Here is a 12,119-nt window from a genome sequence, read left to right on the forward strand (position 1 = left end):
ACTGCTGCAGTGTGAATTCCATGTTGAATTTGACTCAGGGTAATTGTTATTGCTGGCAACCCGCTGGCTGTGGGGTAAAAGCCAGCTGACAACACAACAGCTTCTTACATGAATTGGCATAATGCAGAAATATCCTAGCCAAAGGCTGGAAGCACAGAGACCCAGACTCTGCTTTTTCCACTGGAAGTCATCTCTGCACATCACTGCCCAAATGTGCCAGGGAAAGCCTGAGCTACCTTGCCAGTGCGGGACTCCAGGGTCTCAGCATTCACTACAGCCCCCAAGATATTTTTAAACTACTTCTAACTGCCAAGTATTTTTTTACTGCATTTATTTCTCAGCGATGACTTAGAGTAAGTGCTTATTTTTAAATCATATTTGACATTTTGTTAGGTACATTGGAAAATAAACCAATTCCTACATATGCAAAAATTAGGAATTAATGAGGCCTGGCAATTATCTTGATGGAAAGAACCAAGTGACTTAGTTGAACATACAGAGACTCACTAAAAAAAAAAAAAAAAAAAAAAAAAAAAAAAAAAGAGTCTGCACTAGTAGTTAAAAAACAAACGAAATTGCTTCTTATTGATTTTAATTTAGGTTGAAACACTAGCTGTCTCTCCAACAAAGCCAGAAATGGAAACAACTATAAATGAGTACAAGATGTGATAAGATAGACAGATTCTTAAGCAATCTAGTGTAGAGATGACCTCCAGTTTAGACAGTAGTTAAAATATGATATTATATGAATGGATCAATAAGTAAGTTTGCATTTGTCTCAGCTCCAAGAGCTGGAGAGCTACGTTCTCTTTTCTTTAGCTATTCTAAAATGTTGTCCAATTAAGCTCTGGGTTTTTGTTTTTGTTTTTTTTTTTCCCCTTCCAGATCCTCTAGATCCTAATTTACAAATAAAATCAAGAGAAGCAATTAAATGTTTAGTACTATCAGCATGTTTCCCCAAGTGATGCACACGTGGAACAGAACAGAAGTAGTCCAATCTTGATACAGGAGAACGGGTTACAAATTGAAATCCGTTCCCATTAGCGCTGCTCGCAGGCTCCACGCTCCAGCAGCTCCCAGCAGCGCGCTGCCCATCGCTGCACAGCGCTGCACAGGAGCTGCACCTGCAGCCTGCTGCAGCTCTGCCCCACGGCACTGCAGCCTCCAGAGCCAGCACAGACACAGCAGGGGCTCGGGGTGCACAGAACAGCGTGTGCAGCACCACAAGGGACGTGCGGTGATGGCCATCCAGCCCATCAAGTTAAAGGCTAATTAAAACCCTCCTGGCAAACTGCCTGGTCACTCCGCTCTGCTCTCCAGACAGCGTGCACTGCCAGGGCCTTCCTGAAGCGCACCAGAATATCAGGATCCATCAGGATGATTTATGATCCTTCCAGAACTCGAGCCAACATTACCCAGTAGGTACGGATCAGGTGTTCTTAGTGGGTTTTGTGAAGGCTCCTATCCTGAAGGCAGGTCTCCCTTTCTCCTGCAGCCACAAATCTCTCTCCACTCCCTCACACACCTGGGCACACCCCAGGCTCTTCCCAGGTAACATCAGCCCAGGGAGAAGGGACTGTTTTCCCCTGGTTTGATACACGCTGCTAATCAGACACAATCAAGGCAAAACGCTGAAAGGTCCCAGGGAATGGAAACAAGGAAACCCTAATGGAAACAAGGTCACAGTAACAGAGCAGACCTAAATTCTGGCAAACAGCTCAATATCCAGACCCCCCACCCACTTCCAGCAGAGGGGGAAAAGAAACACTTTGTACCACAACCAGATTAACAGTAACACAGTGAGGGTATGGCCGGCAAACCTCTCCCACATTCCTGGGAAACTCTTTCCTAGGAAATTGCCTCCTCGGGATTGCACCCACACTGTGACACCGAGTGTCTGAGGGAGCTCATCCCTTACCCACACCCAGACCATCACTCCTGGGTGGGAAGTGTGGCCAGAAGGTCTCCAGCAGGTTCTGGAGCAGTGAGAAACCTTCAGCGTGTGATGTCTGGGTCACCCTCTTTAGGGACCTCCACATCACCTGGGCTGGCAGAGGACACACAGATCAAGCCATATTAACAAGAAGAAGAAGGAAAAAAAAAAAAAAAAAAAAAAAAAAAAGAAGAAGATTAATAGATTAATTCAAAGAGTTTATGAAAAAAAAGGTAGAAGTCCTAAGAATCAGTGATCCAGGCCACATCCAGTGAACAGCAGAGTATTTTACCCAGCACAGACTCCAGTAATGATCCAGAAGTCATACTAGGCAAACAATCAACATGAGCTTCCTTGCTGTGGCAGAGAAATAGGCCACTGAAAATCCCTGGACAAACAGAAAGGGCAATAGCATTGCACACACATAATATGAACAAGACCAATGTTCAGTTCTGGTGTGCACAATTCTGAATTAAAAAAAAATAGAGAAAAAAAAAAAAGACTGACAAAAATTTTTCAAGGACTGGATAAAATCTCATGGCAAAGGGTTTGTGGGGTTCAGGTCACTGGGTTAATCAGGACATTGGAACATGGGTTGATTCTAACGTGCAAGTATTCTCATGGTAACAAAATACCAGAGGGCTCTTTAAGCTAGTAGAGAAAAGTGAAACAAATAAAAGACAGTTGTTAAAGTAGTTGTAAATTTCTAGTTTGATCTTCAGTAATTCAAGCACCACTTTTTTTGGTGGCTTATTTATTTTGGTCACTACTTTGTTCATCGAAAGAAGTGTGATATAATTTCAAAACAGGCACCAAACAAACGATTGATTTAAAAGAGACAACTGACAGCAATTCCAAGGACTGATACATACGATAACAACATCCTCCAGAATTTTAATGGCAGACTGGACATCTCTGCCTCACCACAGGCAGACTCATACTAGGAGGTGGTTTTGCATTTCACCACACAGTTAAAGAAAAACTTTCAGGGAAATATAAAGACAGTATTAAAAGAGCACCCCTTTGACACAAGGCCACCCAAAGGGAATATTGACAATAAGAAGCATCGCTGTGTTTCAGAATAATGTCACGATGAGAGCTATGGGACAAATCCTCACCTGGTGAAAGCTGCCACAGCAACAGCAGCATCTGTCGTGCCATGACAGTGTGCAGCAGCTGAGGATCTGCCCTTGCACCAAGAGAAGAAATTATAGAACTTGCACATTTTACACCCCCAGTTTGCAACTATAACAATGAATTAATTCACAGTAAACAGGAGGGAAGCGTTTTGCATAAACAATGTAGTAAGAAACAATTTAAAAAGTCACAGTTTCTGAAACTGCTGTCACCGAGCACAAACTTTTAACACTTACTTAAATAGCTAAAACTGTACAAAGGTGTCACTTCAGAACACAAACAGTTATACAGAAACCATATAATCTGATGCAAAACCCTTGGGCAAAGAAGGAAAAATAAACAACTAATTTTAGAACCTGAACACTCCATTAGCGCTTGCACCAATTAAAATATGATGCAACTGCTGTCAACAGGCGAAGTTCAGTTGCATTTTAACCATGGATTTAAATACAAAATACACAAGCTTCTGCGCTGTAACAATAAGAAGTCAACTACCTGCAAGTAGAATGGAGGCCAACAAGAAGAGATGTTGCACTGGTTCTCTCTGCCTCTCCAGTGAATGGATGCAGTGTTTAGGAGACAGACATGCTGCACAATCCCTCATTCCTACTCTGACTGCAGTAAATCTATACCACAATCTCCAGAAGTCTAAAATCACCTTACTAATCCAAATGCCAATGAAAGTCTACAGAAAATTTAATCCTTAAACTCAGTTTTGATAGCAGTGTAGACCTGCAGTTAATTATTTGAAAGCTACTAGGTATCCCTATTGTTTCCAGGGAGTTGGGAATGGGGAGGGAGGGATGGACACAGGCCTCACGTTGAGGCCACTGAACAGGGGTTTATATTAAACATATGTCTATAAAAAAAAATCATTAAGCTTGCCCTAAAAAGCTCCTTGTCAAAACCTATTTATTTTGAGATGTGTATCACAAAGTTCACCACCTCCTAAGATACAAACCAAATTCTTGTACAATCCAGAAAGGGAGAAGCGAGGCGGGGAAAGGGAAAAAAGATTATTCAGGGGAGCATTTCTAAGCACACCAAACTGACAGAAAGGCAGAGAGTGGTCCTCAGTGATGGGAGTTACTTCAGGGACATTCTTGTTTCAAAGAAATGGAGAGACCAAAAGAAAGTCATTTGCTTTCAGCTGAGGACCATCCACATGGGTCAGGACAGAACTGTTCCTATTTACCTCTGCAGCAGGAAAATTACTTGTGCAGTGCCTTGGCACAGCAATTACCATCAAATCCTGCTTATTCAGTGCTCACCTCTTCTTCCACTCTGGGACAACTAGCACTGGTCATCAACCAGCCTGACAACCCCTTTGAGGAACTCCAGGTCTAAGACTCCAGACTATTGTTGGATTTCCAGCAATAATCCAAATAGCAGATACTTTTATAGGAGCAAGAAAAGGGCAATGTGCTGCTTTGGTAAAAGCAAGTATTATAGCATTTCCTGTGTCTCTTACAAGACTCCTACAAGGACAGAAGATGGAAAGAAGGAGGTGTGGGAAAACTGAACAACTCTTCACTTTGCCTGTGAGAAGTTATCAGATAGCTTTCCTTTCCTGTCAGCAGAATAAACTGACTCCCAACAGAACTTTTAATAGCACTCTGTCAGGGAGACAGGCACATTTTATTTCAAAAAGAGAGAACAAAGCTGCTGCCACAAGACCAAATAACATCCTGCATTTTGCTCCTAAATACCACTGCGGCTCTTCAGGGCTCAAGGTTTCATTCATTACATTGCTGCAAGCAGAGAAAAGGATTTTTGAAAGGAGCTTTCCTAAGCTAAGCATCCAAGCCTCAAAACACCTCGATTTTCTTTAGAAAGGCCCCAACACTATGAATGCAAAGTCCTTCAAAGCAGGCACTGGACACGATAAACATCTATCAGGCATCACTGCAGCATTTATGCACAGAAAAACTGCAACACCCATGTCAATTGAGATTTTTATGTGCCAGTACTGTTGGCAGGTGCATGATGCAGTCATGTTTTAAGTTCTAGAAAATGGTTCATCATTATTCAAATGACTTGATAATTAAGAGCACTAGTACTTCAACTCCCAGGCAAACTTGGAGATGCATAATAAAACCACATTATTAAAAAAAAAAAAAGGCCATACACTAACTGATTTTACTTTAACCATAGTTCGCTTGAATACTAATTCAGATTGCTGTGAAGTGAGCCATTCAGTGTAGCAAAACACATCTTACAGTGATGGCATGAACTTCTGAGCTTCCTTACTGCCTGCTGGATCTCAGTTCCAAATAACAGGACAGGACTGGTGGGGAACGTTCCTGGAGCTTCACTGTAACATCAGCCTCAGGACAGGCTGAGACAGGAAAGGTGGCAACAGCTCATAGCAGCCAGATTTCTCTGTGTTACAGGGCCTTTTAAAAGTTTTTTAACTAATAGCAAATTGTTAAGAGCTTACAGGCATCTGCACAAAACAATCCTTAAAACTACACGTATACCTTATATCTAACAATAGGTGCTTGTTTCATATTTCTTGCTACTCGGGAACTTCTTATACTCTTCTATAAACAAAGCACAAAGCCTCATTATTAAACTTTTCTATTACCTTGCTTATATCTACTTGCTAAGGCTTAACTCCACACAGCACAAAACCACAGTCTTATTGCTCTACATCCTCATTTTTGTATCTTTTTAACTCCAGACCTACATCCTCACTGGTGTAAGAGTTTTCTACTTTTTCTATTTCCCACAGTGCCCTGTGCCTTCACTCCTCCTCCAAAGTGGAGAGTTTATCCCCACCAGTGTTTCCTCCAGCTTCCCAGTAGTAATATCCGGGGAAAGGAAAAATGAGACAAGAACAGCAATTTCCATGGAGCATCTCAGCAGCATCATTGCTGTGCTTGCAATCTGCTCCCTAATTCATCTGCTCACTTTCAGGGTGGGAAGAAATTCTGCTTAGGCCACAAATATGTGACAGCTCAAGGCATCAAGCTGGAATCTGCTGTGTCCTGGCAGCTGTGCCTCAGGAAGATGAGTGTACATTGAAAGGCAAGCATTTGGAGACACAAGCAGTGCAGCCCAGATCCATTCAAGAGGACACTTGTCCCCACTGAACTGGGCTGAGATCACTGGGGAGCACTGCAGGACCTGTTGGCACCACTGAAAGAAAGAAACCGATTTGACTTGCCCTGGGGCAAGTAATCTGTACCCAGCAATACAGATAACACAATCAGCATTAGATACTGAGTAATGGAAAAATTAACAGCACTCAAGGATTGCTTTTCTGTGCCTTTTTTTTTTTTTTCTCCCTCTAAAGGTTTATGGACACGCAAACATGAAAACTAGTTGCTTTCATCAGAAGTTATCCTCTAGCTGGGGAACCTCTAGTTGGCCACACCCCAGGTTCTTCTGCTTAGGATGAAAGGATGCATTAATGTACATCTTCCTTCTCTGCTTTGCTTCCAAGCCATGGATGTGTTCACAAAACTGGTGTTCCCTGGTGGAACCGGGCTGCATCTGGCAATCTGTGAAGTTCCATTCCCATCAACCTGTGCAAGAAGATGCAGATCCACAATTTTCACTTGGAGGAAACGCTGACATGAGTTTACCTCATGAAGAAGGGAAAAGTTGATCAAGCTATTTTAGATACCTAAAGCAGCAAGCAGTCTCCAGACGGAATAGATAAACCATAAATTAACCCATATGGTGCATATCTAAATCCTCAGATGACTCTATTTTTAAAAATACTTGTCTGATAAGATTCCACTTCCTAAAATACTTAAGAATTGTTATTTAGAATTAAACTTAAAGTAGCATGGCACATAAACATAAATAATTACAATTTCATCAACACACAGGAGCAACTCTTTTAAAATGGAAGCACAATAACTTGGGCAAACAGAAATTGGGCTTGTTTTTTCATGATTTCTCAGATTAAAGTCATACATTAGCTAAAGTACAATGCTATTACTAGACCCTTAGGCTTCAGAGCACATCATGCCACATGTTCATTTGGCTGCTAAAAAGCAGCAACCAAATAATTAGCACTTTTTTCCAAGGACAGTTGAGATTAATAGTCTGAAGTCATTCCTTAATTTAACCATGAAACTTGAACATTTAAATTAGAATCAATTTAATAACATTTATTTCAGAAAACTTTAAGTATGTTAGTCCTTGAGCGCTGATTGTAAGATGGATAGAGCTGTTAGCCGTCTTTTCTGCAACTGAAAACAAATTTCAACTATTAAATTTACAGAACTTGACAACAGTAGAGCCAACACTTGTCTCTGCAAAGACCCAGAAAATGGGAGTGAAACCACCACCCTACTAAAATCAGTAGGGGATTTCTAGTTATTTTTTAATGGTTCCAAGCAGGATCTATTTGTTCCACAAAGATTTCCAGCGTGGATGCAGGTGGGATGGGTGAAGGACACGACATCTCTGCTTGACTCACAGAAGCTCATCATTCTTATAAGACACCCCTTTCCTGAACAGGATCAGAAACCCTTACATCCTCCTTTCCTAGAAAAAAAAAAAGAGAGGGTATAGGGGATAAGAGAGCAATAAAAGAAATCCTAACTCATAGAAATAGGCAAAAAATTCTCCTTGTTCTTCCAAGCAGAGCAACACCCCCAGCCTGGATACAGGCTTTGTAGATACTGCAATATGGCTGAGGGAATTCCAGTTATCCCCAAATTGTGTTCCTTTCCTGTTCTGAATGTACCAAAAGCCTTTCCTTCTGTGATGCCTCTTCCTCCCTCCCAACTTGAGGAAGCCTCTTCCTCTGGCTGTGAGCACAGACAGCTCCTGTGACTACTGGAGGACTTTTGAAAGCCAGTTCCAGGCCCCCTTACCCAAAAGCCTGAGAAGAGACAGCAAAGCCCTCCCTGGAGTTCTCCCCCAAGACACAAACCACCAGCTCAGCTCCTGCAGCCTGGGGAGGCTCACTTGACTGTCTTTATCTGCAAGGACTCCATTAGCAACTTCCCGTAACGTAGAGCGTATTTTGAAACAGCACTGAAAATAAGGGATAATTAAAATGTATGAAGTGTCATCTTCATAAAAGCCACAGGACTAAATAAAGTCTTGGAGGGCCCTCTCCTGTACATTCTGTATTTCTCTACGTGCACAATGCACCTTCCTCTGTAAAACCTCTTCTAGACAAAGCCAGTCTTCTCTGTACCTTTAAAAAGATCTGAGGTAGTATTTACTTAGTTCACAAGGCATAGCTCCCAGTATCATTTTTCCTCCAAGCAGAAGACAGTTACATGCAAAATTAACTCTCAGCTCAGATCTGTGAAGATTCAAAATCCAAAACCCATTTCGGCAGTTACCAGGTTAGCAACAATTTGATTCATTACCAAAGAGCTAATCCTGACTCAGGAAAATTATTTTCTTTTATGCATCTAGCCTAAGAAAATGGTAGCAATTGTCAATCCTTAGACGACAGGATTGTCAAAGCAAAAGCTAAGAACTGCATAAATGTGTACTTTTTCCTTTACAAAAAAAAATATTTACTCTCTCTTGGCAAAGCACCAAGAAATCAGACAGTAAGGATATCACCGTAATGCTAATATTTATGTTTTACTGATTTTTGGTACTGTGAATTTAGATTAATGAGCAAACAGACCCCATGGAAACAACCTCTCTTACCTTGTCTTGGTTTGATTTATTAACCAATGCAATTACCAGTGACAAGCCCACAGAGAAATGCACTAAACAGTTCAGAAAGTGGAAAACCTTACCCACATATTTTTTTGCCAGAGTGACTCCTTTCTCTTACTGCAACCAAAGGAACAACAACAATACCTACTTAAACAGTGAAACCCTATTACAACACCACTAACAAAGAAACACTGCAAAGACTTATTTTCTACATGGTTCATTTATTGTTACTGGTCAAAGAAAAGAACAGTCTTTATGCTTCCTCACAAAGTGAAGTCATTTGCAGGGGAGAAAACAAGTAGTGACCTCTCTTCCATTTAAAGGGAGCTAGATATGAAACAGAGAAGCTGACAAATATATTACTTCTTTAATCCTCTCTAGAAAATGCTATAAAAAGGTACAGAAGCCTTTGTGGTAGATACCAAATGGTTAATAGTGGCCGGGATTCCCTGCCAACACAAATCCCGATGATTTGCCATTGGATGTTGTCAGCAGCAATGTCCTGTTAGAGCCCACAGAGATCCTCCCTGCAGCTTTGGTGCCTCGGGCATCTCCGCTGTGCGGGCTCGGAGCCGGCGGCGCCCCGTTTGCCGGGATGCTCCACTCGTGTGATGCTGCACACACACACCGGGCACCGGGAGACCTCACGGGAGCCAGCGAGCTCTGACATGGTAGCTCCGCACATAAACTAAAGGCAGAAAAGCTTTTTCTGGAAAAGAGTTCGCTTTCCAGGCAGACCTTTAGCAGGGAACAGCCCTGAAACACATCCCCGAGTATTACACAGCTGTTTTATGGCTTCTGGAATTAAGGAGTTTACCAACACTCTGCAAGCGTCCTGCTACCCTCCGCTTGCATCCATCTTCATAGTCGAGCCATAATGCAAATATTATCTGGTTCAAACATCGCTGATCTAAATCAGCAAGTCATACAATACTGTCATATTAAAGCAACATCAGGGCTTGTTTTCCTGCAGCATTCCTGGAGCCTGCCTTCTAGATGTAATTACTATACAATATATATCAGAACCAGAGAGAAAGGCATCACTCCAAAGGCTGAAATTGAGAAGAAATCAATACAAAGAAGATAAATGTTTCGTCAAAAGCTGCAGAGGCATTAACCCTCTCCCCAACTTAGTTTCTTTTTGCTTCAAATCATTCTACCATGTGAGAAGCTGCTGGAAGGAATGGGATGGGTCTATCTGCTTAGCTCTCAATTTCGTGTTATGCAAAAAAAAGGAGGCATTCTAGGAAGAAAAATTTTTAAAAAGAGAAGAAAAAAAAGGAAAGCATAAGTGAAGTTCCTATAAAACCTCTAGAATCTCGTTATATGTTTACTCTTGCAGCCCTGGGCGCGGCGAACAGCCAGGGCTGCTCAGGACCCCGCGGAAGGGGCGGCAGAAGCCGCGGTGGGCGCCGCTCCCCGGGACGCGGGGCCGGCGCTGCCCCCGGCGCCTGGCACGGCGCGGAGCCCGCCGCGGAGCCCCGAGCCGTCCCGCGGGGCGGGAGAGGCGGGGACGAGCCGAGCCCCGGCGGCCCGAGGCGCTCGGAGCGGGGCCCGGGGGCGCGCGCGCGGCTCGGGAGCGCGCCGGGCGGGGCTCGCGCTGCGCGCCGGCGGAGGGGCGCGCGCCCCGCGGGGGCGCCGGCGGCACCAGAGCGCCCCTGGCGGGCGGCCCGGGAACTGCGGCGGCGGGAGCCCCGAGAGTTCCCCCGGGCCGGGGGCGGCGGCGCGGCCGCGGGTCCCAGCGCGGGGCGGGACAGCGCCCACCCGGCCCCGCCGCACGCCGGGCCCGCGGTCCGGGGCGGGGGGAGACGCGATACACAGGCACCGGCCGCGGGGCCCGAAGGGAAGGCGGGGAGAACTGCGCGGTGGTCGCCGAGTGCCCCCCGCCCGCGGAGCCCTTCTCCCGCGGGTGAGGCGCTGGCCGCGCAGCTCCAGTCCCGGTGCGGAGCGGGCGCGCAGCCCCGCGGGACCGCCCCCAGCCCCGCCAAGGTCAGCACGCGGCACGGCGAGACCCCCACCGCGGACACGAGTGGGGCGCGGAGCGCAGGGACCGCCAAGTTTCTGGCGGCGGACCGAGGGGCTGCGACGCGGGGTCGGAGCGCGGAGTCACGCTGCCTTTCGGGGCGGCGAGCGGCGGTCCCGCAGCACAAAGAGAGCTCCAGGCAGCCCCACGAAAGAAGAGCAGCGCACAAGGACCCCCCCCGCGTCCTCCCCACGCCGCCGGGCGCTGCAATGCACCGGAGACAGGGGACACGGCGCCGGGAGCGCGGAGCCGAGCCCCCGCTCCGCTCACGGCCCCACTCGCGGGCAGCGCTGCCCGTAGCCGAGAGGGTGCTCGGCAGCCGGAGGACGAGACCCGACACTGGGGCCGCCCGGCAAAGGGGCCCCCGCGACCCCCGGCGCATCCTCCGCGCCCGCGGGCTGCCCCGGCGGATCCCTACGGGGGTCGCGGACACGTGTGGAAGAGGCACCGGGAGCCCCCCCAGCCGCCGCGCTCACTCACCGGGGAAGCACACCACATCATGGAGCACGGAGCTGGTGATTTTCAAGAAAAAGATCCACCAACACGGTTGCAGTAGCCTCCGCATGTCCAAAGCCGCACATCGAAAGGGGAAAGGGGCTAAAATAATTAACACACAGGAGGAGAAAAAAAAAAAAAAAAAAAAAAAAAAAAGGGGGGGGGGAGGAGGGGGAAAAAAAAAAAAGGCAAAAAAAAACTTGTTGAAAATAAGTTTCTCCCCGCACCCCTGTTCCTGCGGGAGAAAGCGGGGGGCTCCTGCTCGCCTCCTCTACGAGGAAAAAAATAAAAAATCCCTCCAGGCGCGGGGCAGGGGGAGGACAGAGACGAGCCCTGCGGGGCGCGGGTCCCCCCCGCGCGGCTCGGCGGGCGCGGGGCGGCGCGGCTCAGGCGGGCAGCAGCGGCGGGGCGCGCATGCCGCGGACGGGGCGCTCACAGCCGCCTCCGCGCACGGGCGGGCGGGCGGCGGTCAGCCGGGGCCCCGGCGCGCTCCATCCTGCCGTACAGGAAGTGGCGGGCGAGCCCGGATCCTGGCGGAGACTTTAAAGCGGGGCGAGGGAGAGAGAGGGAGAGAGAGCGCGGCGCGGTGGCGAGGCGAGGCGAGGCGAGGCGGCGGCGCGCCGGGCGCCCCGGCGGCGCGCCCCCGCCGCCCTTAAAGCGGCCGCGGCGGCGGCGCGGGGGCGCGCTGGTGTGCACGCTCCCGGCTCCCGTGCGCGCTCCCGCCTCGCCGCCTGTGTGCGCGTGTTTGTGGGGGACGCCGCCGGCAGCGGCGGGGTTGGGGGCCGCCGTGTCACCGAGCCGCGGAAATCCGCCGCTTTGCAGTTTCGGGTTCCGCGCTCTCGCCCCGGCGGTGTCTGTTTGAAGTTCCTGGTCTCGTTATGCCGC

General features: G+C 47.4%; 1 protein-coding gene across 1 annotated transcript in view; it reads right to left on the bottom strand.

Annotated features, from left to right (window-relative positions):
* PTPRG (protein tyrosine phosphatase receptor type G) overlaps window positions 1-11,883 on the bottom strand; it is a 394,882-nt gene extending 382,999 nt beyond the window's left edge. The window contains exon 1 of the mRNA XM_066326515.1: window positions 11,220-11,883. Coding sequence (XP_066182612.1) covers window positions 11,220-11,304 — 85 coding nt within the window. The 5' untranslated portion in view covers window positions 11,305-11,883. The remainder of the gene's footprint in view (window positions 1-11,219) is intronic.
* Between the last annotated feature and the right edge of the window lie 236 nt (window positions 11,884-12,119).

Source organism: Sylvia atricapilla, chromosome 11, assembly GCF_009819655.1.
Source record: "Sylvia atricapilla isolate bSylAtr1 chromosome 11, bSylAtr1.pri, whole genome shotgun sequence".
Taxonomy (NCBI): Eukaryota; Metazoa; Chordata; class Aves; order Passeriformes; family Sylviidae; genus Sylvia; species Sylvia atricapilla.